The 26,947-nt window shown below is 42.0% G+C and overlaps 1 protein-coding gene across 11 annotated transcripts in view; it reads left to right on the forward strand.

The window, feature by feature from the left end:
- Dcaf1 (DDB1 and CUL4 associated factor 1) overlaps positions 1-26,947 on the forward strand; it is a 91,661-nt gene that overhangs the window by 43,586 nt on the left and 21,128 nt on the right. For 4 of the 11 annotated variants that reach the window (XM_059268546.1, XM_059268547.1, XM_059268549.1 and 1 more), the window contains exons 14-24: positions 2,409-3,672; positions 4,184-4,382; positions 4,983-5,065; positions 5,606-5,690; positions 8,725-8,958; positions 9,329-9,422; positions 10,050-10,154; positions 10,553-10,626; positions 11,134-11,235; positions 16,384-16,425; positions 21,433-21,685. In XM_059268546.1, the coding sequence (XP_059124529.1) occupies positions 2,409-3,672; positions 4,184-4,382; positions 4,983-5,065; positions 5,606-5,690; positions 8,725-8,958; positions 9,329-9,422; positions 10,050-10,154; positions 10,553-10,626; positions 11,134-11,235; positions 16,384-16,425; positions 21,433-21,685 (2,535 nt within the window). Of the gene's footprint in view, positions 1-2,408; positions 3,673-4,183; positions 4,383-4,982; positions 5,066-5,605; positions 5,691-8,724; positions 8,959-9,328; positions 9,423-10,049; positions 10,155-10,552; positions 10,627-11,133; positions 11,236-16,383; positions 16,426-21,432; positions 21,686-23,728; positions 23,961-26,947 lie in introns of those variants that run through there. The other 7 variants (XR_009380327.1, XR_009380328.1, XM_059268552.1 and 4 more) reach the window with 6 other exon arrangements.

Below are 26,947 nucleotides of genomic sequence, written 5' to 3' on the forward strand. Positions count from 1 at the left end.
CTCAGAGATCTGCCTGCCCCAGTCTCCCCCAGGACTGAGATTAAAGGCGTGTGTTACTATAACCCAGTTTAATAGATAGTGAATAAGGTTCCTACTGCCGGGTACCTTTTGCTTTTCTGCAGAAGGTTTTAATTTTCACTATTTTTGTCCCTTTTACCTAGGAAATACTGTACACAAACTTGGATAACTTTCATATTTCATATAACCCCTCTAATAACAATTCAGGACATATTGTACCATTGAGGTATAGAACATGTAGGAGAACAATTGTACTTTTTTGTTGTTTTGGAGGGTGTGTCTTGAGACAGGGTTTCATGTATCCCAGGCTCATCTCTAACTCAATAAGTAGCTGAGGATGACCCTGAATTCCTAATGACCTCCACCTGATGAGTGCTTTTAAAGAAGTAGGGAGGTTCTTTTCCCTCCCTCATTCCTTCCATCCTTCCTTCCTTCTTCCCTTTCTTACGTGGAAAAAAATGAATGGAACTTCAAATTATGAAGTTGTGGCAACACTGAAGGTAGCCATTAGCTTTCACTTAAAAACATTTAAAAATTTGTGTGTGCACACCTGTAAGCACATGTAGAGACCAGAAGGCAGCTGTTGGTTGTTAACTCTCTCCTTTCATCCTGTTGAGACACGACCTATCCTGTTGCTTGGGTGCTTAGCTTCCAACCAGTCTGTTCTCCTCTCTTTGTCTTGTAGAAGTGCTGCGGTTACAGAACAGTACAGCATTGAGCTTTTTTATCTGGGTTCTGGGGGTCAAACTCAGGTCATCAGGCTTATACAGCAAACTTTCTTACCCTCTTAGCTGTCTCTTTGGCCCTTAAAGCCCTACAGAATGGGTTTCTTTCTTTCTTTCTTTTCTTTTTTTGGTTTTTCGAGACAGGGTTTCTCTGTGTAGTTTTGGAGCCTGTCCTAGATCTCGCTCTGTAGACAAAACTGGCCTCGAACTCACAGATATCTGCCTGGCTCTGCCTCCCGAGTGCTGGAATCAAAGGCATGCGTCACCACTGCCCGGCTAGAATGTGTTTCTTTATGGTATTTTATACCGTATATTATAGTCCCTTGCTCATATATGCCTTCCACTTTCCTCCTTCCAATATTCCTGTCCCCTTTCTACTTTCATGTCATACTTACACATAAATTTAGATTTTCCATATGGGACAAAACATTTATTTGTTTTTCTCCCCCCATCACCCTCATGTGTTGCCTTTTTCAAGACCTCTTCCTTCTCTGGGCATGGTGTTGTACACCTTCAGTGCTAGCATTTGGGAGGCAGAAACAGGTGGATCTTTTTGTTTGAGGCTAGCCTGGTATACATAGTGAGTTCCAGAACAGCTTGGGCTAAGAAGAGAGAGACTGTCTAAAAAAAGAAACAAACCAAAAAGCCAACCAGTTAAAAATAAACAAAAAACAGTCACCTTTTTTTTCCTCTTTCTTAGGCTCCATTCTAGTCCCATGCCTTTTTTTGGTGGTGGTTTGTTTTTGAGACAGATTCTCACTCTGTAGCCCAGCCTTGCCTGGGATTTACTATGTAGCCAAGGCTTGCCCTGAATTTGTTGGTATCTTCCTGCCTCAGCCTCTGAATACTGGCGTCCTTGTAGGCGGAAGTTTCTGTCCTGCAAGCAACTCTAAATACCCAGGCAGCTGCTGCCCAAATAATTGACTCAGAGGCTTAATATTACTTATAAGTGCTTGGCCAGTCAGTAGCTCAGGCTTATTACTAACTAGCTTTTACACTTAATTTAACCCATAATTCTTATCTATGTTTAGCCACGTGACTTGGTACCTTTTCTCAATACACCATTCTCATCTTGCTTCCTGTGCATCTGGCTGATGATTCCTGATTCTGCCCTTCCTCTTCCCAGATTTCTCCTAGTCTGCCTGGCTACTGGCCAATTAGCATTTTATTAAACCAATTTTAGTGACAACTCTTTACAGTGTACAAGAGCATTATCCCACAGCATGTCATGTCCTAGCATGTGTGGGTTTTTCTGTTTCATTTTAATTCTAGATTCTGCATATGGGCTAGTTTATTTAAAATGATTTTAAGATCCATCTATTTTTTTCTATTTACATTTTATTATTTGTTTTGTGTGTGTTGTTGCATACCATGGTGCACATGTGGAGGTTAGAGGTCAACTTGCTGGAATAAATTCTCTCCTTCTACAAATGTGGGTTCTGAGGGTCAAACTCAGGTCAGCAGGCTTGATGCCAAGAGCTGTTACCCAATAAACCATCTTGTCATGCCCATCTATTTGACTGATCCCATAACTTGGCTGCTGTTAATAGTGCACAATAAAGATGGATGTGTAAAGTGTCCCTGTGACATGCCATTTTAGGTCCTCCTAGCTTTCAGTTTTATGAAGAGTAATACACTTTTTTTTTTTTTTTTTAAATGTTACAGGTATCAGCATTATTTTGGGAGTGGCTGAGGGTGAGTTCTTTATCCATGATGCTGAAATTCAGAAGTCAGCACTTCAAATTATCATCAATTGTGTATGTGGCCCAGATAACCGAATATCCAGTATTGGTAAATTTATTTCTGGAACTCCTCGGAGAAAGCTGTCTCAGACCCCCAAGAGCAGTGAGCATACCCTGGCCAAGATGTGGAATGTGGTCCAATCCAACAATGGCATCAAGGTGCTTCTGTCCCTATTGTCCATCAAGATGCCTATCACAGATGCAGACCAGATCCGGGCCCTGGCCTGCAAGGCCCTAGTGGGCTTATCTCGAAGTAGCACTGTTCGACAGATTATCAGCAAATTGCCCCTTTTTAGTAGCTGCCAGATTCAACAGCTGATGAAGGAGCCAGTGCTGCAGGACAAGCGTAGCGACCATGTCAAGTTCTGCAAATACGCCGCTGAGCTCATTGAGCGAGTATCAGGAAAGCCTCTTCTCATTGGCACTGATGTGTCGCTGGCACGGCTACAGAAAGCAGATGTTGTTGCCCAGTCAAGGATCTCCTTCCCTGAGAAAGAACTGCTCCTGTTGATACGGAACCATCTCATTTCTAAAGGGCTTGGAGAGACAGCCACTGTGCTGACCAGAGAGGCTGACTTGCCCATGACTGCTGCCTCACACTCTTCTGCCTTCACCCCAGTAACTGCTGCTGCTTCTCCTGTCTCTCTTCCCCGGACCCCTCGGATTGCCAATGGCATTGCAAGTCGACTGGGCAGCCATGCTGCTGTGGGTGCTTCTGCCCCTTCTGCCCCCCCTGCCCATCCTCCACCACGCCCCCCCCAGGGTTCATTGGCTTTGCCTGGCCCATCATATGCAGGCAACTCCCCTTTGATTGGTAGGATCAGTTTTATCAGGGAGAGGCCATCACCGTGCAATGGCAGGAAAATTCGAGTGTTGCGGCAGAAGTCGGACCACGGCGCATACAGCCAGAGCCCTGCCATAAAAAAACAATTGGATAGACATCTTCCTTCCCCACCTACGCTGGACAGTATCATCACAGAGTATCTTAGAGAGCAACATGCTCGCTGCAAGAACCCCGTTGCCACCTGTCCACCTTTTTCTCTCTTTACTCCTCACCAGTGTCCTGAGCCAAAACAGAGGCGGCAAGCGCCAATAAACTTTACCTCAAGGCTAAACCGCAGGGCATCATTTCCAAAATATGGAGGGGTAGATGGCGGATGCTTTGATAGGCACCTTATTTTTAGCAGGTAAGGAGAGGTTCTCCATGCTTCTTGGAATGATTGTTTTTTAAATCAGTATTTGGTCAGTATCATCACTGAGTGATTAGTTTAAGTCATTTGTTGGCCTAAAGTATCACTGAACATCATTTTTATGTGTTTTGTGAACTAATTAAGTCAATTATTGATTCGTTTTAGGTTCTTGGCAGTATTTTGATCCCTTTGCTGTCATCATAACCAGTATGTTTGTTAGAACTGAAACAACTCACGGTTTCTAGCCAGTTCTCAAATTTGCCTTTTGTGTTGTCCATGTTGTGTTCTGTCTGGTTCTTTACAAATCTTACACACAGATCATGGGACCACACACTTTTTCATTGAAAATTTAAACTACTGAAGGTCACTGTAATGTTTCAGAATTCAGTGACTTCACATTTTGAAATATAATGCTCTTCTCTCATACTCTGTAGCAAAGTTTGTGTTTTCCAGAGTTCCTGGATATTCTTTGCTCTGATGTATGCACTTTCTCTCTGTTTTTGCGTAGATTTCGTCCTATCTCAGTGTTCCGGGAAGCTAACGAAGATGAGAGTGGCTTCACGTGTTGTGCATTCTCAGCCCGGGAGCGGTTCCTCATGCTTGGTACCTGTACAGGACAGCTGAAGCTCTACAATGTATTCAGTGGACAGGAAGAGGCCAGCTACAACTGTCACAACTCAGCCATCACACACCTTGAACCTTCCAGGGTGAGAGGTCCTTCCCCTGTTTGCTCCCAATTTGGTATGGATTGGGGAGCCAGCATTAAAGGAGTCTTACTTTTATTGGATTTTAGATGAGTCATTAACTAGAAAGTCTAGTTGATGTTGACTCATGTCTCAAAGAATATGAGATATTTGGCCAGCTATTGATAGAGTTTTAGCTGTGTGTGGTGGTACATGGGAAACTGAGGCAGGATGATTGTGAGTTCAAAGCCAACTTGGATTACAGAGTAAGTTCTAGGCCTCAAGTACATAGACCTTATTTCAACTAAAGAAAAACAAATAAAAAAAGCCTAGGCCAGCAAGATGGGTTAATGGGTAAAAGTGCTCACCATGCCAATCCTGACTACCTGGGTTTGTTCCTTGGAGCCCATGTAAAAGTAGGAGAAAGCAACTCTACAAAGTTGTCTTCTGACTTCTACATGCGTGACACATGTGCCACCATACCTACGTATCATACATACATGCACAGTAAGTAAACTGTAAAAAAAGAACCACCTTTAGGCCCCTGGGAATATATTATTTTCTAGTCCACTGTAGGCACATGTAACTAAGATCCTAGTGTTTTCTAACTCCTTCCTCTTTTAGGATGGGTCCTTACTTCTGACATCTGCCACTTGGAGTCAGCCTTTGTCTGCACTTTGGGGGATGAAGTCAGTATTCGATATGAAGTATGTATTTATTTGCTTTTACAGCATAGTATCTTGTATTATGTGTCTTATTTACCCACTTTGTTTCCCTTATCCGATTTTAAATTACAAGCCTTTTGGGGAAAAGAGGAATAATGTCAACTGTTGGTAATTTCTTCCTTTCTCATTTGAGATTCACATTTAATAAGAATTTGTCTTAGTTTATAAATAATGTTATGATGTCTTTATATTCCCATTATACAATGGACTGTTCACTAACCCAAAATGGACATTTATGTATTATGTTCACATGACAGTTGTATTGATTTCTGGGATATTTCAAAAGCCCATGTCATGTATTAGCCATTTCTCTAGCCAACAAACTCCCATTATTCAGTATCTGTTCACTGGACCGATAGAGGGACTTTTCTTTTTAATCTATGTATACAATTGTTTTTTCTTTGGAAACCAAGGAAAATCAGGTAAGTATGATTTGCAAGAGGTTCAAAATTACCTGTATTTTCAGGTGACTGAAGAGAATGTCCTGACAGTCTGTTACCTCAGTAATTTTGTTGTTTGTAGGCATTCCTTCACAGAAGATCATTATGTTGAGTTCAGTAAGCATTCTCAAGATCGGGTCATAGGCACAAAAGGAGACATTGCCCATGTAAGTATTTAAGAATCTACTTCTATCAAGCTGAGTTTACTCATTGGTTCACACTGAACTCCTCTGGAGGTAATGTGGAAATTTGTGTTCTGTTGGCAGTTGGAAATTACTCATTGACGTGGATATGGTAGTCCAGGTCTGAAATCCCAGTTATTCTATAGACCAAGATGGAGATTGCAGATTCAGAGCTGGCCTAAGCAATTAGTGAGCCTCTTCAAAATGAAATTTAAAGGGCTGGGAGCTGAGTTGGAAATGTACTGAGAAGTCCTGCCTAACATGATCTAGAATCTATAATATCTCAAACAACAAAATACCAAAGAACTAAAGCACCAAAACAAACCCCCTAGTTAGAATACAGAAGTAACAAAAGTAGTTGTAAATTATACAAAGAGCCAGACATGGTTGTGAATACCTGTGATTTCTTAGGTAAGAGGAGCAAGAGTTCAAGCCCAAGTGCAAGCAGTGGTGGTGCACACCTTTAATCCTGGCACTCGGGAGGCAGAGGCAGGGGGATCTCTGAATTCTCAGCCGGTCTGGGTCTGTAGACAGACAGAGTTCCAGGACAGTCAGGGCCACACAGAGAAACCTGTTTTGGGGGGCAAAAAGGAGTTACAGGCCAATACCACTAGTGAGACTGTCATAAAGAGTGAGCTACATGGGGAAAATGTGAGAGGGCAAGCTTGAAAGACTGTTAGTGTAGCAGTCTGTCCTTTTTTTCCAGTTTCTTCATTTTTCAATTCAGCATTTCTTTATGTAGTCTCCCCTAGTCTTAAATTCAGGATCCTTTTGCCTCAGCCTACCAACTTGTAGGATTATAGGTGTGGACCAACCACACCCAGCTAAGAACAGATGTTTATTGATTTCTTACCACATTTTAGATGAAATATAGCCTCTGCCTTTAAAGAGCCTTATTAGACAATAAAGAAAAGAAATATATCAGGTAGTAAGTGTTACAGAGTAAGACAGGGTAGTGTTTAAGTAGAACCCTGAAGGAAGTACGACGATCATGCAGTGAACCGGAGAAGTAGGGTGAGAGCTTGGGGAAGATGGAAGGCAGTCCATCAAGAGGACTTCCCCCTTTGGAAACATAAAAATATATAGAAAATTATACAAAAGAAAAAAATACATGTGCTCATTACCTAGATTCGTCATTTTAATATTTTACAGTATTTTCTTTGTAAATTCCTTTTTAAAAAATCATTTGAAAGGGGGTTATAAACATCATCACAGTATTTTTATCTTTATATTTATCTTCTAATGATAAAGATACTTTATTGTATAATAAATTCCCAGGTAATTCCACGTATCTGCTATCCAGTCCACACTTAGTTTTCTTAATTGTTCTGATGAACTTGGTTTCAAAGGGCTTTTGGTTTTTTCTTTCTATCTATCTATCTATCTATCTATCTGTCTGTCTGTCTGTCTGTCTATCTATCTATATTTTACTTTTGAAGTAAGCAGCTTTTTTAAATTTATTTTACATACCAACTACAGTTTTCCCTTCCTCTTCTTTTCCCATTCCTACTCTCAACCTCTGGTCTATCCCCTCATCCACTCCCCCATTCAGGAAGGGGCAGGCCTCCCATGGGGGTCAGCAAAGCATCTCACATCACAATGAGGCAGGACCAAGCTCCTCCCCTTGCATCAAGGCTGGGTGAGGCATTCCTACGTGGGGAGTAGGTTCCAAAAAGCCAGCTTTTGTGCCAGAGGTCCTGATCCCACTGCTAAGGGCCCCACAAACAGACCAAGCTACACAAAACTGTCATCCACATGCAGAGGGCCTAGGTCAGTCCTGTGCAGGCTCCACAATTGTCAGTCCAGAGTCCATGAGCTCCCTTGAGCTCAGGTCAGCTGTCTATGTGGGTTTCCCCATCATGATCTTGACACCCCTGGCTCCTACAGTCCTTCCTCCCTCTTGTCAACTGGACTCCCGGAGCTCGGCCCAGTGCTTGGCTGTGGATCTCTGTATCAGCTTCCATCAGTTACTGGATGAAGGCTCTCTGTTGACAGAGTAGTCACTAATTTAATTACAGGAGAAGGCCAGTTCAGGCACCCTCTCCACTACTGCTAGGAGTCTTAGCTGGGGTTATCCTCGTGGATTCCTAGGAGTTTCCCTGGCAACAGGTTTCTCCCTAACCTCAAAATGTCCCCCTCTATCACGATAACTCATTCATTACTTCCCCACTCCCTCCAGTTTACTCAGGAGATCTCATCTATTTCCCCTTCCCAGGGAAATTCATGCGTCCCTCTTAGGGTCCTCTTTGTTACCTAGCTTCTCTGGGGCTGTGGATTGTAGCCTGGTTATCCTTTGCTTTACATGGGTTTTTGTTTTTAAAAACCAGGATCTAGTTAGGATTCATGTAATGCATTTGGGTTATATCTTACAAATGTTTTAAAGTCAAGAACTTATCCTCCAGTTTTCCTGATTTTGAAAATTGAAGAGACCAGAATGGTTGTCTTGTCCATGATCTGGGCTTGTTTCTTTATGGTGTTTCCTTATTTATATCAGAGGAGGATCTTTTTTAAACTGGAAATGTTGCAACTTCGTAGTTGATGGGAAAGATCTGGTCTGTGCACCAGTTGTAAATTGTAGACTTTAGAACTTTTTAGTATGATGGGGCTAAAATACACTCTGGAATTTTAAGGAAAAAAAAAAAAAACCCAAACCCAAGTATTTCATCAATAGCTTTTGAGTAGTATTTTATGGTTAATCATTGATCTTTGATGACAATTCCTTTGTTTTAACCTTGGAATCATTTTCTCTTCAAAAGAGAAGAAAAGGTTTGTTATCTTAAATCCTTAATTTGGTTGACTTCTCATTTTACTCTGGAAAGGGATTTTTCAAAGCTCACATGGGAACTGGTGCACTTTACCTTTGCTCAGAGGGTGTGCTTTTGAGCATTTCAGTTGAACAGTGTCAAGACTTTTGTGATTGGGGTTTGGGAACATGGAGAGGCATTTCACAGTCTCTCTTTAAACCTGTCACTGCGTAGATTGGTCTGATTTTTCTCTTCCCGCCCCTTCTTCTCTAAAGATTTATGATATTCAGACTGGCAACAAGCTGTTGACTCTGTTTAACCCAGATCTTGCCAACAACTACAAGAGGAACTGTGCCACCTTTAATCCTACAGATGATCTTGTCTTAAATGATGGCGTCCTCTGGGATGTCCGCTCTGCACAGGCCATCCACAAGTTTGACAAGTTCAACATGAATATCAGTGGTGTTTTCCATCCAAATGGGCTGGAGGTCATCATCAATACAGAGATTGTATCCTTACAAGAGATTGTATGTCTTACTTAATTTGTTGTTACCTATTTCGGATTACTTGACTTTTGCTCTGTGGAAATCAGTTATTGCTAGACTCGAGAAGAGGAGAATGAACTGCTATTTTTGGGAGGAAGGGAACTCGTGTAGTATTTATGTGTATGGGATTATTTGCAGGAATATCAGTCAGTAATAATCGGTACTTTAAATTTAGTAGGAAGAAGAAGAAATGATACTTCAGAGAAAAGCCTTTGTGGATTAGGATGTAGTTTAGTTGGCAGAGTGCTTGCTAAGCATGGTTTTGTCCTACCTTCGTAAAGTCAGCTCTCTCAACTTTGGTGTAAAAATAGTTCCCTTAATCACACCCTCCTAGTGGGACCTTCGAACTTTCCATCTTTTACACACAGTTCCTGCTCTGGATCAGTGTCGTGTGGTGTTTAACCACACAGGGACAGTGATGTATGGAGGTAATAAGCCTTTTACTTCATCCTCTTTTTCCTATTCTACACTCTCACATATTTAGAAATACTTTTCACTTGTGAAAAGCAATTGAAAATTCAAAGTAAAAAAAAAAAAGAACAAATGGTGACAAAAGAGAAGACGAAAAATTTTGTTGATCAGGATAAAAGGCAACTAATTTTGAAGATAATAAATTTGTATAGAAAGAAATATGTGAGCAAGGTGTGGTGGCTCACACCTTTAATCCCAGTACTCGGGAAGCAGAGGCAGGCAGATCTCTGAATTCCAGGCCAGCCTGGTCTACAGAGTGAGTTCTAGGACACACAGGGCTGTTACACAGAGAAACACTGTCTCAAAAAACCGAAAAACAAAACTTAAAAGCTATTGTATTTGTTTTTTTGAGATATTATAAAACTTCAGCCTCAGTACTTATTGAGGGATTGAGAGTATTGTTTGCTCCAGTGGGTTGGATATGTCATGAGGAACCTGGAGAAGATCTAACTAAATGCAGAATAAATTTATTGGCAAGGGTAATCACTAAAATCTTGGTTGACCTTTTTAATTTTCTGCACTTGTGGTTCAGTAGTGTTTCTGATTCTTAATAATGTTTCATTACTCTTCCTCCTCTCAATCAGCAATGTTGCAGGCAGATGATGAAGATGACTTATTGGAAGAGAGGATGAAAAGCCCTTTTGGGTCATCCTTCCGAACATTTAATGCAACTGATTATAAGCCTATAGGTAAGCATGAAAGGGCAGGCACTTGATCATTGTTTTCTTCATGTCTTGCTTAAGATCTTCCATTTTCCAGGAGGATTTTTTACTAACAAGTTATAGAAATATCTATGAATATTGACCTTTAAAAATTAATTTTTAATTGTATGTATGTGTCTATGTGTTGGTATGTGCATGTGAGTGCAGGTCCCCACAGTGGCCAGCGGCATCAGATGCCCTGGAGTTAGTTATAGGTGGTTGTGAACCATCTTACATAGGTGCTGAGAACTGAACTTGAGGATGTACTCTACCACTGAGCCATCTATCTGGTTCTAAATATTGAACTTTAATTAATTTCTGTGAGCAAAATAATTTTTTTTAGGCAATAGCAGTAATTTAAGTTTCAGTCACATTCTATTTTTCAGCAACTATTGATGTGAAACGGAACATCTTTGACCTATGTACAGACACCAAAGATTGCTATCTTGCTGTCATTGAGGTAAGGGAGGTTTACAGAGACTCTTTTCTATGGTTCTGGTATTTAAAATAATTTCCAAGTTATATTTAGGCATTTTATGTGACATCAGATACATCCTTAAGTAAGTAATATTCTTGATGATAGATTACTGATGACATACTCAATGACAGGGCTTGGGAGATGCATAGTCTAAGAGAAACAGTGAGGAAAAATCCCTTTATAAGTTCCTAGCTCCTGGACTCAAACTGCTCTTTCTCAGAGGGGGTCTTTGTGTCTCATCAGAGTAAGATAAGCCCGTTCAGGCAGTGGTAGCTTCTCTTGTGCTGACAGTTAGCACTGCCTAAACTTTCCCATCCCATCTCTTTCCCACCTGTCCTCGGTATGTATTTTCAGAGTCAGCCAAATAATTGTAGCAATTGGAAGCTTTGATAGTTACAGGATCAAGGAAAATGGCACCTGTCAGAGCTGAGGTATGGATATGAGCCCCCCTGACTCACTGCTTATTTCTCAACCGTTTTTCCATTCTAGAATCAAGGCAGTATGGATGCCCTGAACATGGACACAGTATGCAGGCTTTATGAAGTGGGCAGGCAGCGTCTGGCAGAGGATGAAGATGAAGAGGAGGACCAGGTCAGTGATCTTGGAAATTTCTGTTAAAGCTTTGAGGAGTACATGCTCTGTTTTTTGTTGGAGGGAATTTTAAGATAAGTCTTCTACATGTTGCCATATTTGGAAGACCTGTTAACATGTCTGAAACTTATAGAAAGTGCAATTTTGTTATAATAAAACATTTTTTTAATTTAAATGATTGAATTAAAACACTCGTCTTTACTGAAGAGTTTTAAAATGAAAAGGGGTTAGGAAACTTATCTGTCGTTAGTACAGGGTTTTAAACAGACAAGGGTGGTATTGTCTACCTGCTATCTCAGTACTCAGACAGAAAGATTTGAGTTTGAGGCCAGCCTAGTCTACACTGTGAGTTAGTTCAAGGCCAGCCTGAGCTACTTGGTGAGATCATGTCTCCAAAGCACAAATTCCAAACCAGAACAACAACATAACCTAGTGCCTGGAGACCCTGTGTTTTATTTACATTGTACAGCCTAGAAATCTCTGATTTTACTTCCATGCTGTTAGAGTGTCTGTTTTGGGCTTCAGGAAAAGCAGCTCTCATAGGGCCAGGGAGATGGCTTATTGGTTAAAATTGCTTGTTGCCATGTCTGATGATCCAAATTCAGTTCCCTGGATTCATGTGGTAGAAGAAAACCAATTTGTCTAAGTTGTCTGAGGTGCACACCCTGTCCCCTTATGTAAATAAGGTAACACAAGAGATAAGCAGCTCTCATATCCTGGTGACAGTGTGATCAGGTAGCACTCCCATAGTAAGAGTGGAATGAATAGGTAAAGATCATTTTAATGGTTTGGAGAAATTTAAACATAAATACAGATAGGTCGTATTATATCCCAGTCTTAGCTTTACCTTTCTCTTGAGGTGGGGGATTTATGTTGTAGATGTTTGTGTTGGTTTCAGTTCTGAAGAGTGTCTCAAACCTGAGAGCATCAGCAGATTTTCCTGATTGCTGGGCTCACAGCCTTCTTTTTATGAGTCCACTTCCTTTGTCTGATCTTTTAGAGTTTTACTGCCAAGTTGATGCTGAGTTGAAGTTGAAGGACTAGTGTTTGACTTCCTCTCGCTACAGATCATGAGGGCCAGTAAAAATAACCTTTTCCCAGGCCCCGAGTTGATTTCTGTGAGGTCCCCTGGACGAGATGTGCCCCAGGATGGGAACTGTGCCCTCTCTGTACTGCTGGAGCCCTTGTCCTCATCCCTCTCCTGTTTTGATCATCAGGCCCTCTGGTCAGGGCTACTGACGTTCTTTTCTCTAGTGTCCATCCAAAATAGCATGTACGCAACATTTACATTGGCAAGAATACTTTTTAAGTAAATTTTTTCTTCTTCACTCCCTTTTGTGCATGCTCTGTTTCTTTTGTGGTACCAGAGATTGAGTGAACATAGGGCCTTTTACATGCTAAGCATATTCCAGCCCCTCACCCTTTTTAAACTTTGACATAGGATCTAACAAATTGCCCATACCTTGTTAAAAGAGCAACAAGATCAAATCCCAAAGCAAAATTACAAAACAAATAAAAAACAAAACCCAGTAGTTTTCTGAGTGCAGTGGGCTAAGGACTCACATTTTTCTCTAACAGACCTTAGTACTGACTAAACAAAGGCTTTTCCTTGTGCTGCTTTGAAATTCAGGGATTTATTTCACTGTTGGGCTATATAGTTAGTGTATCATCTGCTCCCTGAACAGTAGGCAAGCACTTGACCTTACTGAGCTGTACCCTAACTTGGAGTATGTTTTTGAATACTGTGTTGTCTGAACTTGAAAGATGATGCAGGACACCTGAGTGAGATACACTGGTTTGAGAAATCGAAAACACACTTCTAGAACCCCATTTGTGCTTTCTTGGTTTCTGCTGGTTTGGGTGGTATATTCCAGCTGGCTAAGCATGCTTAGGGGTAGTCCTCAGATAGGAGTTTTTGAATGGAGTAAGAAAAAGAGTGTGTTTGTGCTTCTGTTTCTGGGTAGGGCTGAAATCACTAGGAAGAGTCTTCATTAAGATCTAGCAGCTGCTTGATCAGAGGCATTTTCCTTTGTAAGAGGCATTTTCCTAGGGTGGGCTAAGTGTTCAGTTCTGACTTCTTTTTCCTCTGTCAAATAGGTGAATAATATGTTCTTGAGTGCTATACTCTGATTATATATGTTGCTACTCTTCATAGCTTGAAAATGATACCAAATTTTCTAAACTTCATGTGGTTGTCTTGAATGAATTTTTTCTTACTGAGGTTCTCCCCCCCCCCCTTTTTTTTTTCTTTTTGAGATAGGGTCTTTCTCTGTAGCCTTGGCTAGCTTAGAACTCACTGTATTAACGAGGGTGGTCTTGAACTCAGAGATCCACCTGCCTCTGCCTTGACTGCTGTAATTGAAGGCATATGCTATACCTGTTTTTGGTTTTTGTGCTTTTGTTTTTTCTTAATTTTGAGGTAGAGCCTCTGTAACTCAGGCTGGCCTTTAACTTATGGCAGTCCTGTGGCAGTTCTTTGGCAGTCTCCTGAATGCTAAGATTATAGGCGTAAGCTGTCATGTCTTGGTTTGAGTGGGTTTCATTTTTTTTTTTTTTTAGATTTGGGGCAGGGTCTTATGTAGCTCAGACTGTTGTCAAATTCCACTGTGTAGCCAGAGATGGTCTTGACCTCCTACTCTTGTCTCCACCTTCCTTCAGAGTACTAGGATTACAAGCATTCACTACTATGCCGGATAAGTTGCTTCCTCTTTTCCTCCTTCCCTCCTTTCCTAGATGGTGGCCTTGAACTTGTTATATAGCTGAGAATGACAAACTGATCCTCCTGGCTCTACCTCCCTCGTATAGGCATGAGCTACTATGTCCAGTTCCCTGAGAAGTTCTTCTGAACAGTTATAAAAATCATTATTAATGTGTGTGTGTTGAGACAGGTGGGGTATATATGAGTATATGTGTGCCACAGGGTACATATGGAGGTCAGAAAACAACTTGATATTGGAATGGTTCTTTCCTTCTTAAGGCTTGTGTGGCCAGTGTCTTCAATTACTGAGCTATCTTGTTGTCGGCTTAAGTCAAGCTTTTTAATAGTGTCATTCTTTTATTCTTGTTTCACTTTGTTGCTTTAGACACTATACTTTTCATGCTGCCTGTCGTGAAATAAGATGAGATTTAGTGGCTGGGAATGGTGGTACAAACTTGTAATTTTGGCACTTGGGAGGTTGTGGCAGGACAGTCTTGTTTGAGACTGGCTTGGTTGCATATTGAGACCCTGCCTCCAAAAGCAAATGAATTAGTAAATATTTTATTCTTGGTAAGTAAATAGAGAAGGTGCAGGTGTCAAGCCATTTATCTGTACATAGCAATGGTGTAGGCACTCATAGACTCTCTTATTCCCCCATGGGTTTAGTCATAAGTACCATCTATTAGCTCTGTCTCAGGCTTCTTGGCTGGGATATATGTAACTAAATCTGAAGCAAACTTGAGGTGTATTTTAAATTCTTCGTCTAACATCATTATCCCTGCCCTTCATATTTGTGAAGTTTAAGGCTAATAGTCTTCTCTGGGGATCATCACTTGGAACTAGTGAGGCCTGGTGTTTTGTCTTTTAAGGTGAAGCTTGAAAGGAAGCTAGGGTTGCCCAAGACACTTTGGGAGGAGGTAAAGGGCTTCATTCTTGAGTACATGGGGTAGTAAGAGAGGCAAAGGCACTAAGGATAGGTTGCTGGCTTTGGAAGCAAGGGACCATCATGGAGTATCAACTTAACCTAAGTATTTTATTCCTCTTCCCACTCTCCAGGGAGCTTGTGTTAGCAAAAAGACCAATTCTCTTTCTGTGATTCTGCTTGACTTGTGAATATTCAGTGAGAAATATACTGGAATGAGGATAGGTTGTTGGTAAGGGCTTCTGAGTTTCTGATTCTGAAGGAAAAATAGAGGCTATCTCTGCAAGGACGCCAATGTCCAATAGTTAGGTGGACTCTAGCAAGTACCTCTGGTACCCAGTGTGTAGAAGAGTGCAGAAGCTTTCTATCTTGGAGGGTTTTGTTGTATGCGTAGGACGGTGGCATGGGCAAGGTAGTAATATTTTCAGATTTCCCAGGATTTCGGCTAATTTCAGTGCACACTAATATCCCACTGGTGGTCTACTACCTGCTGCATTTCAAGTTTGAAAGACATCCATTACTGAATACTTTTGATCTGAGATGTTTGGGATGGGATAATATCAAGTAAGTCTCCTTTGTAATATTGTTGTGTTGATCCACATTATTTGTAGACTCTTAATGGTGACAGTGTGATGTATTTACTGTTCCCATTGGATCTCTCCTCACTACCTTTCTTTATGCCACCTTGAATTTTTAAATGAACATTTGAGTTTATATGCCTCACCTGATTTTTAAAACTAGACTTTTCATTTTCATATGAATTATTTGCTATTCAAAATTTTGTCCTGGTCTTGCTACCCACTCTTTGGTCTTCTCAGATGGTTTGGGTGTGTCATGTGGCTTAGAGATGCAAGCACCTGTGACCAACACCTTTGAATTTGCCTTTTCACCTTAGCAAAACAAGCTCAGGATATTGAGTGGTTGGTTGCCATTTGCTAAAATGGTCCACTGTAAAGTATCTATATAAAATGGTGGTTATTGAGAGATGAATGATGACCCCAAAACTATGTGAAAGGAGAGAACAGACTCCCACAAGATGTCTTCTGTCTCTACTCATATATACACATAATATGTGAATGAAAAAGTTACCGTTTATCCTTAGGCTTAAATAAGTGTGGTTGTTTAACAGAAAGGGATGAACTGTTCATCATGTTGATGAATGAAATGTATAGGAAGACTTAACCGTGCATAGTTGGTCCTGAGGCAGCACTCTGCATAGCATCAAGTAGTTCATTAAAGCACCAATGAGCCCGTCACCTGCTAGAGTTCATATTATTCATTCAAAGTTTGGTGTCTGTGTTTTAAAAACATTTAGTCAAGTCAGCTTTTAGGGAAAATTATGAAGCCAAAAATTAATAATTGGTCATTGTTCCTAGATTTTGAAAAGTCAGTAGTTGTCAGTTAATTACTGTTAACCTTAAATTTATAAAGAACAATCTGAACAAGGGAATAATGTTTTCTTTTTTCCACTCTTTGAATCTGGGACACACTGTTGCTGTGCTTCCTGTGTGTGTTCTCCACTGCCCAGAAGCGGATGGTGAGTCCACACCAACTGCACCCCTGGCCAGAGGTGAATGTAGTGACTCCTGAAAGGTTCTTTCTATATTTTTTTCCTTAAAAAGAAAAAAAAAAATGTACTTGAGTTAAACTCTGCTAGTAAGGAGAGAAAGACCACGTCTGACACTGAACAAACCTGTAGACTTTTATGGTGGTCAGTCCAATAATAGGTGCGAAGTCGGAGTGTGAGGTCGGCAAATATGACACATTAAGTGTCAGACAGCAGGACTGCATCTGAATTAACTACATTTTAAAAACTATCCTTGTTTTTGGATGAACTGTTCTTAGTATGGCCAGAATTTTGGTTTTTCTGACTGGTTATATTTTGGAAGAAAATATAGGGCTAAAAGCCATTTCTCTTGTAAAACAGATATTCAAGAAGAGTTTTCGAATTATCTGTGAACAAATGCTACACTAAATACGTTAAGCACACATGTGAACATTTTGTGCAAATCCTGAAGAACCAGACAGTTTGGTGTAAAGTGCAGGCATTGCCTGGATTCCCTTCCATGATTCTGTCCTTGGGAAGGTGAGGTGGACAGAAAAGTGGAACTTGAGAGTTGTGAGTACTTGAGCAGGCATCTTTACATGGTTCTTAATTAGGGGTTCACATCATAATTCTACTTCATCTAGAAAAAACTACTTCCTGGGCGTGATGATACATGCCTTTAATCCCAGCACTCAGGCAGTTGGATCTCTTGAGTTCCATCGAGGCCAACTTTGTCTACCGTAGTGACTTACAGCTCAGCCAGGGCTACACAGTGAGACCCTGTCTCAAAAACAAGACAGAAGACTTGACTTAGCATTCTGCATCCTTGCTGGGGGTTAGGAAGTATATGTTTTGGAAAAACATTTCTCAAGTGATTGGTGGTCACACATGAGAGGTAGGTAGGTAGACCTGATTTAATCTGAACTTGTTTAATAAGAAACTGAGATTCAGAGAAGTTGGCATTTGATGGATTTACAGTAAATGACCATTGCTTTTTTTGCAGTTCTGTATTGTAGGGTGTGTCACGATCCTTTGGGATGTTTAGCTTATGAAAAGGAATAGACCATACAGAGTTGAGAGACCAGTGGGCTGGTGGGTAGAAGTGTGGTGCTGCAGTTGAGGGCAGTAATGGGAAGGAGGAGGTATTGGGACCCTGGTTTTTGAGAAACAAGTTAACTAGAAGTAGAGCCAAGGAAGCAGGACAGTTGAAATTCAGATTTTGACCTGGTAACTGAGAGAAGAGAGACTAACTGAGAGAAGAGGGACGAATGCTGTTAGAAGTAGGCAGAGTTTGGTTGTAAAACTCTTGAGTTTTACATTTATGTGTGAGATGATATATGCAGGCAGAAAAAGTACATGCTTAGGGGAAAAAACAAGGATCAGGCTAGCAATACAGTTTAGAAGCCAAGATAGGCTGGTGACAGTCACTGCTAGTTTAAATGCCGGCATTGACTGGTGACATTTACTACAGAGGAGCCTGATGGTTGCTGTTCAGGTTTGGATACTCTGCAGGAAGGGTTCTGTGCCTACAAAAAGAACAGCAAACTCAGGAGACATTGTATGTGCATCAAGCACTTCCCAAGCTTAGATACATTAAACAAAGAAAACAGAAGCACACAAAACACTTCAGTTAGACAGGTATGGAAGTGCATAACTTTAATTCCAGCACTGGACAGGCAGAGACGGGCAGATCTTTGTGAGCTTAAGGCCAATGTAGTCTACATAGTAAGTTCCAAGATAACCAGAGTACATAGTGAGACCCTCTCTCAGAAAACCAAAACAACAAATAAAATACCACTTAAAAATGACCTCACAGTTGTACTTCATGCTAATAGAGTTAGAGCTTAGTGGAGGCAGCCTTATTCCTGAGCACGGTGTACGCTGTGGAGTGGCAGAGGTAGAGAAAAGGGTAAGTGAGCAGGTGGAGTAGTGGGTTTGTCACCTTCAACAGTAGACAGGGGGACTGCGGAGGACTAATGAGGAGAGAGTGTCAGGTTTGGGGAGCTGAGTCTCTTTGCCTAAGAAGTGAGCAGCAGTGGAGGAAGTGTGAAGGTGTCTGAGGCAGGGATGTGAAAAACACATCTGTGGGAAAAGGCTTTCAAGGTGGATTCAGGCCCAGAGCAGGAAGCTTGCCAAAGTCGCATTTAGGGCCAGAGGAGAGAGTTTTTGCCTTTGATCTTGAAGGAGGCTTTGGGGCTTTAGATAAACATGAAATTGATTTGAGATGAATTCAGAGAGAAAAGAGTTTACTTCATTCTGTTCTAAAACTTAGTAGTAGCTTTTAAAATGTCCTCGTTCTCAGTTCCTCTAAACTGTCTTAAATCCTCAGTGAAGACTCAGCGAATTAGAACAAAAGCCAGCACTTTGTATTAGAACCAGTGGAAACCTTTAGATAGATGAGAGGCGCTCTGCTGTCTCAGGTCTGTGACTCACAGTGATTGCTCTGAATGCTGCTTCCTCAGAGTCTCTGGGTTCAGCACAGGCTTAGATTCTTCTGCAGCATTTGGGTAGGTCTATGAGCCTTTGCTCCATGATCCAGTTTTCAGATTAGAATGTTATTCAGCTGAGATGGGCGTGCCCACCTGTGACAGACACAACATGCACACGCACACACACCAGCATTGGTTATTCAGAGTAGAGACAGTGAGTTACATAATGTTCCTAAGTTCCTCCTCAGTCTACCTTCCCCTCCACCTGGAGGAGAATTAATGAGTCTACACCCTAAGCCTAAAAGGTTTGGTTTGTAGATGCTGAAGTTTAACTCTCCTGCTTTATCTACTTTCCAGCATCATTCTTGATTTGGAAACTACCAAGGTTTCATTTGCTGATGAACCAATACCTAGTTGAGCAGCTAACATATCCACTCAACTGTGGACCTTTAAAAGTAATGTCGATGGTGGGCAGTGGTGGTGCACACCTTTAATCCCAGCACTCGGGAGGCGGAGGCAGGCAGATCTCTGTGAGTTCAAGGCTAGCCTGGTTTACAGAGCAATTCCAGGACAGCCAAGACTGCACAGAGAAATCCTGTCTCAAAAAACCAAACAAAAGTTGTGTTTTTGGCTGGGGGTATACAGTGGTATAGAGTGCTTGCCTGGTATAAATGATATCTTGATTTGTATTCCAGACCCATACATTCTGCTCCACCTCCCTTCTCCAACCCCCCCCCCCCCAAAATAAAAAAGCTTGGGAGTTGTGCTATTGTAATTTTTTGTTTGTTTTTGACAGGTCTTACCTGTCAAAAATTTTTAACATCGTTTTTTTTTTTTTTTCCATGACGACCAGAGAGACATATGGTCCTGTATTCTTTCCTCTTTGCTTATTTTTAACGATGGTTCTTTGTTAATAGATGAGAGTTAATTTTGGTCAAGGCCATGGAAATGTGCCTGCAAAGGAACTGAAGTTATTATCTGACTAGCACTTTGAGTGTCTCCTGACTTTGACTCCCTCTTGTTTCTCTTTTATTTGTGTGAGCTTGTCTGTGTTACTCACTCACTGCTTCCTCCAGACATTTTTAGCTCCTTTCAGGCGGGTGAATGCTTAGTAACTATCAAGTTTGTGTTTCTGGAAGTGATTCATAGCCAAAGATGTAGAATAGTGGTCTCAAGCCATCACGCAACACACACACACACACACACACACACACACACACACACACACGTGCGCACATAAGTCACATACTTGCACACATTAGGATTACTGGATATCATTAGTTTCTCCCATGTAGCTGTAGTAAATTGTTCAGAAGTCTGAATCGCTGCATCAGACAGCTTGTAAAGAAGTCTCTCTGGGTTGGGGAGATGGCTGCGTGAGTAAAGTGCTTGCCAAACAAGCATGAACCTGAGCTTGAATCCCCAGGACCCACATAAAGCTGCTTAAATTGCAGTCCCATAACTCCTGTAGTGATGTGGGAGGTGGAGACAGGAGACTCCCCAGAAGCCTGCAGACCAGACTAGAAACTGTGGCTGAAGAACAAGAGAGCCTGTCTTAAACAAGATAGAAGATGAGGATCAACACCAGAGGTTGTCCTCTGACCTCCATGTGTGTGCTGTTTTGCACATGGGTGCCCACATGTAGTAACATGTGTATGCGTTTAAAAGTCTTTAATGGTGTTCCAGGGTTATCAGACCTAGAAGCAGAGCTGCTTGTTGACAAGTCTGGCTTATACTGTAGCTGTGATTTGTGTTTTTTTTGTTTCGTTTTTTGTTTTTTCTTCTTAGTGCTGCTGGAGTTTGAACCTAAGGCCTTGTCAACAAAGTGCACTTTTTGTTTGCTTTGTTTTTTTGTGACAGGGTTTCTCAGTGTAGCCTTGGCTGTCCTGGAACTTGCTCTGAAGACCAGGCTGTCCTCGAACTCACAGAGATCCACCTGCCTCTGCCTCCCGAGTGCTGGGATTAAAGGCATGTGCCACCACTGCCTGGCTAAAGTGCTTATTTTTTTAAGTGAGTGACAAGATATTTAGAGTCCAGAATACCTAGAGAAAATGTTTCAGTGTTTTTCTGGCACATGATTGATTGATTGATTGATTGATTGCTTTGTAACAGGAAAGAGTAGGTATCTATTTGTTTTGTGTGCCTGGTTTGTGGAAACGTTTATACTGAGTGCTGAGTAGCTCTGCGAGGGATCTGCCCGTTATGAAGGAGCTGGCAGCTCAGCACCTGTGTTCTAGTTGTTTTCCTAGAACGTGGGACTTTAGAATTCAGGGAAAACCTTTTGTTCCAGTGTCTGAGCTCAGTTCCTTCCCTTTGGTTGATGGCAGAAGAGTCCCTCTAGTCTTTGAAGGTTATTTGATGGCACATATGTGGCAGGTTTTCTGTTTCTTTGCATAAGGGCTACATGACCAGTATGCCCTTGTGGAGGGGCCTGTAATCCAGGGGCTTTTCGAATGTCTCGAACATGTGTGCCTATCCCAGTCATCATGCAAACGGTTTATTCCTCTGCGCACACTGCCCACCCCAGGATAGGAATCACAAGATGGCCCATATGGGTTAAGCTTTTGCTTCTGTCCTAATGGACTTCATGCTCTCTCACCAGGAAGAGGAAGAACAGGAGGAAGAGGATGATGATGAAGATGATGATGACACTGATGATTTAGATGAACTTGACACTGACCAGTTGCTGGAGGCAGAACTGGAGGAGGACGATAACAATGAGAACGCAGGAGAGGATGGGGACAATGACTTCTCTCCCTCTGATGAGGAGCTAGCGAACCTTCTAGAGGAGGGAGAGGAGGGGGAAGATGAAGACTCTGATGCAGATGAGGAAGTGGAACTGATCCTGGGCGACAGTAAGTATAGGGCAGAGTTTGGGATGAGCCTTGGCACCTGGGGCCAGGCCCCTCCTGTACCAACCCAGTCCAGAAGACAGCTGTGCGTGGGTTCTGCTCACTCTCTACTCTGGTCCCTTGATGGATCAATCACCCCTGTTCTCCTATCAGACTTTATAAACCATTCCAACTGGCTCCCACCTCTTACCTTTTAACCAAAGGCTTGTAAACCTTTTTTGTTTGACACAAAGTCAATACTTTTTTTGCTTCCTGGGTCATATGATGTCTATTGCAGACACTCAGCTCTACTGTAATAATGAGAAAGCAGTCACAGGCCAGACATAAATTGATAAACTTACAAAATAGGTATGAGCTTATAGCTTGAATTCCTTCTTTAAAAGGTTTGGTCTTAGGAAGGCCAAAGCATAGCTGTCACTTGAGTTTCAGGCTGGAATCAGTGAGAAGCAGTTCCTCACAGGCTGCTGTGCCTTTTTGACTGTTGCATACAAATTAAGGGTCTTTTGTGGGAGAGCCCTCTCCAGTCTGCTTTTGGCCAATCTCCCCTAAAGGCTGAGGAACAAATGCATCTGTTTTGATCATTCCTCCCCCACTTGTTCCAAAGTTTGAAGAACAAACTCCAGTTTGTGTAGTAATTTCCCACTAGTGGATTTCTGAAGCCATCTTCTGCCTTTGCTAATGAATCCCGAATAAACCAACCAGCAGCTGGGCAACACTGTGCTCCACTGCACTCTTCCCTGTGTTAGCATTGCTGTGAGAGTGCCATTGTTGGCAGACTTCTGCTAGGGTGCTCCTGGTTCTTTGTAGTGCTGCCCTGCCTGAATGAGGAGTGATTCCTGTCTCACTTAGCTAACATACCCAGCTTCTCACAGGCATGGTAGGTATTGTGTCTAATAATGATAGCCACAAATCACAGGGGGATGTTCACATTTAAGTAAATTAAAAATTAGCTTCTCATTTCCAAATGCTCTGTATCCACATGTTGCTACTGTGCTGAGCAGCAAGAACACATACGTTTATATCATTTAATATCATGACAGAAAGTTGTGTTGTGATGGCCTAGGCCAAACAAATGCCACGCTTCTTCATCAGAGGGCCTTATGTTTATGATCATATTTCCTGGTAGAAGAGGCGGGTGACTGATTTCAGAGCATATGAATATAGATTCTCCTGTAATATGTACTGTGCATACACAATACTTCTCTACCTGATGTAAGTCCATTTTCTTTGGGACAAATACCTCTTAGGTGCTGGTAGTGCTAAAGACTGACAGTTGATTGCTTAGCAGAGATTTTTAGCAAGTCCTCGTAGGGTATTTGAGGAAGCTCTTGGTGGGGGTGGGGTTGCTTATATCTACCTATCTACTGTTTAAATAAATAAATAAATAAAGAAAGAAAGAAAGAAAGAAAGAAAGAAAGAAAGAAAGAAAAAGAAAGGTTGGGGTGATTCTGTGGGTTAGCTCCTGGCTATGACCTGAGAGCTAGGTAAGAAGGACCCAGAGACATTTTTAACAAAGTATCCATAGTGAGATGTTAGAGACAAATTATACCTCCCTTCAATTAATAACAGTATTTAATAATGCAGGAGGTGGGGTCAGTCAACAGCAGGAAGCTGGTGTCATCCCCACATGTAAGAGAGTGTCACTTCATTTGTTTTTTGTTTGTTGTTTTTAAATAAAAAATACTTTATCAAAACACAAGATTTAAAGAAGTTCCCAGATAAACTAGACAGACTAATCAAAAGCTGCTTTTGAAGGAGGGGCTCTACAACAGAGTTATAGTATTACCAACAAGGGTTGCAATACTATTATTGGGTGTCCCACTTTTGTTCAGTCAGGCCTGTTCCTCCAGGGCCTCCTTTATAGCAAGAGGTGGCTAGACTGTATATTCTGAAGAACTGGATCACCATTTTTTAACCAGTGTAACATCTCCACATAAAGGGGGGGATATAACCCAGACAGTGAAAATAAAACCGCTTCCGATCAAAGGTAAAATAGAGAAACCTTCCCATCCTTGCTCTAACCCTGACAACTGCCTTCATCCACAGGGCTGTGTACTTAATCCATGATGGGGCAGTGAGTGAAAGCAGAGAGCTGCTGCCAGTGGCCGTGTCCCAACAATCCAGATGACAGTTCCAGCTTCTGCTCATGCTTTACAACAGTAAATGACACATAGATGTGCTAATGTGCATTTAATCCACAGAGGAGTGAAGATATCTGGGCTTTTTTATTCTGTAATGTTTCTAAACCTCTACCCATTAAATGCAAAGAAAAATGGAAGGAGTCTTGGTAGAGCAGCAGGGACGCCCACATGGTGACAAGATGGGTTTAAGTGTTACTCGCAGCACGGAGCCTGATCCTTGCTCCAGCTTTTTCTAGGGTGTGGACTTGGCTGTTTTGATAGAACTGTGCACATCCCCAGTGTTGGGGACCACTTGCCTTCCAGATCCCTGAGTACAGTCCTAGCTTGCCTCTATTGGGATGATCCATTTTGGTTTTGAAACACACTTTAAGTTCTACGTTGGGTCTTTTTCTGGCAGCGACATTTAAGTGTTTCTTTGAAAGGGGGGATCCTGGGCAGCAGTAACCACATGGTTAATGCACATTGCCCACACGTACCGCACAATGACACCAGATACTGGTTCAGCCCAGGGTGCTTGGTTTTATATGGGGCAGCATGGTCGTCTCCTCAGCTCCTGATTTTTTTGTCCTAGTCACCTAACACGGTTTACTTTGTGGCCCAGATTGGCCTCAAGTTCCCCAATCCTTCTGCCTTTATCATCTGAGTACTGGGATTATAGGCATGTGCCACCACACCCAGCTTCAGGTTTTCCATTCTTAATTTGAATATAAACCCTCTCAATTTGTGTTTGTAACAGTACACCCTCCTTTTGCTGTTCTGAACATTTCTTCTCTCAAAACGAAGGTAATCTGGAGAACTTTAATTCTATTACGTTTTAAGAATATTGTCATTGTAACCTGGGTGTAATATTGACATATACATGACGTGGGGGTGTTTCTGCTTGGACTGAGGGGAGACACAGAGGTGGCACCTGTAGGTTATCCTTTAGATTGATTGCTCTTCTTGTGTTTTATGGGCTGTCCATCGTGGATATCTCTCTCATGGCTGTCTGTGGATCAGACTGATTGTACTAACCTCCTCATTTATAAGTATTATCATGAACTTACGGGGCCTTTTTAGGGCATGGTGAAAGCCATAGAAACCATAGAGACCCACACCCGATACAGCTCCAGATACAGAACCCTAGTCCTTGAGAGAAAGGCATTGATGTCTTCAGGGTCTTTATGTGTCTGCTTCTGGGGACCCCTTGCTCCCAAGCCTGGATGTTGTAAGGCAACAGCAGGTCAGAACACTGGAAAGATTATAGTTCATCTGTCTTTGCTCCATAGACCTTTAAGAATGGGAGGTCCTGACCAGAGGCGGGGGATTTGGTCTCTGCAACATTTAGGGCTGAGAAAAGGTTAGAGCAGGTAGATAAAAGGAGTCTTGTCATTTGATCACTGGCTGCTGTTATCCTACTGAGTAGTCCTAAGATGTAACAGGGAGATAAGTCTTGACTCCTTTTTTTTTTTTTTTTTGGCAGTAGGGTAGGGGGATTGAACCCCTTGGCTTCCTGGGAAGGTTCTCTGGCAGGTGGGCCTGGCATTTTTGGCCTGCCTATAATGCAGTCACTAGAGGATTCTGTAGAGGTCTGCAGAGGTGTCCGGCAGGGACAGGTGCTGTGTGTGGCTCCGGGGAGTAGACACTGCCTTCTTCCTTCTGGAGTTTTTACCTCAGAGAAACTGCTGGGGTGTGGTCTGTTCAGGTTCAAGTATCAGCTTTTCATTCTGTGAACAAGCCATTGTGTTTCTCAGTCCTTGCCATGTTGGGCCAAATTTGTATCCATTTGGATTCTGGGAACACCAATTCCCCCCAGCTCATTTTTACTTGAAGGACATTCTTATGTTGGCGCTGTCTTGTTTTTAAATTTTACTGTTCTTCCCCCCCCCCCCCCCCCCCAGGGATCTTGCAGAAAATGAAGATTTGGGAACATGAATTTTTCCTTCCTTACCTTGCCTAGAATTCTTTCAGATACCTTGGAGAGGCTGTTGAAGCTTTGTACTTGTGGGTACCCCTTTCCACATGGACAAACAAGAGTCCAGGTGTTTCAGGGCTCGGGCTATGTTGCTCATGTTCCTGGGAACCTCATGAAAATATTTCCACAGCTTTGTTATTATTAAAAAAAAATTTAAGGGGCTGGAAGAGATGGTTGAGTGGTTAAGAGCACTTGCTCTTGTAGGACCTGGGTTTGATTCCTAGCATCTACATGATGGCTCACAACCACATCTGTAACTCCAATTCCAGGGGATCTGATGCCGTTACCTGCTTGGGCACCAGACCCGTGTGTTGCACAGGCAAAAAACACCCATATATACATTTTTAAAAAGTTCAAATTAACATTTAAGGAGAGAGCATGCTTTCCACAGTAGTGTGTAGAGGTCAGAGGAGGAGTTTGTGGAGTTGGTTCTCTCCAGAGATAGAGCTCAAGTTGATAGGGTTGGTGGCAGGGGCCTTTGCCTGTTCAGACACTTTACTGGCCCCTTTCCGTAGCTTCTTAAACAAAAACTAGGCCTTAAGAGTTATTTACTAGTTTTGACTTTTGTCAGATAGAGACATGATATATATTTGTTTTGAGGGTCTTACTGCATCCAGGCTGACCTCTTCTGAGTGTGGGATTATAAATAATGTCCCTCACACCTGGCTTTGAGGGGCTCTTTTGCTATCATTTAGCATTACAAGGATTGAATCCTAGGATCGTCTGCCTTTGTAGGCTTCTGAGGACTGGAGAAAGGGACTCAGCCTGCTTTTAAAAATAAGTTTTGAGTGCCAGGCTGTGGTGGTGCACGCCTTTAATCCCAACACTTGGGAGGCAGAGACAGGCAGATCTCTGTGAGTTTGAAGACAGCCAGGGCTGCACAGAGAAATCCTGTCTTGAAAAAACCAAAACACCCCCCTCCCCCAAAATTAGCATTTAAGGTATCATCATGAAAGTATGGGATTTATGTAACAAGGTTACTACAGTGAAGAATGGACACGCCTACCACCTAACCGTCACCCACTTCCTATGGCAAGAGCAGTTTAAAAAAAAAATCTTGTAGTCTGATCTAGAGTATAATTTCACCGATACTGTCTTCATGTCGTATGTTAGGACTCTGGACTTTTTAATCCTTTGCATCTGCTACTTTGAACTGTTCACTTGGTTCTT

Source organism: Peromyscus eremicus, chromosome 7, assembly GCF_949786415.1.
Source record: "Peromyscus eremicus chromosome 7, PerEre_H2_v1, whole genome shotgun sequence".
In the NCBI taxonomy this organism is placed as follows: domain Eukaryota; kingdom Metazoa; phylum Chordata; class Mammalia; order Rodentia; family Cricetidae; genus Peromyscus; species Peromyscus eremicus.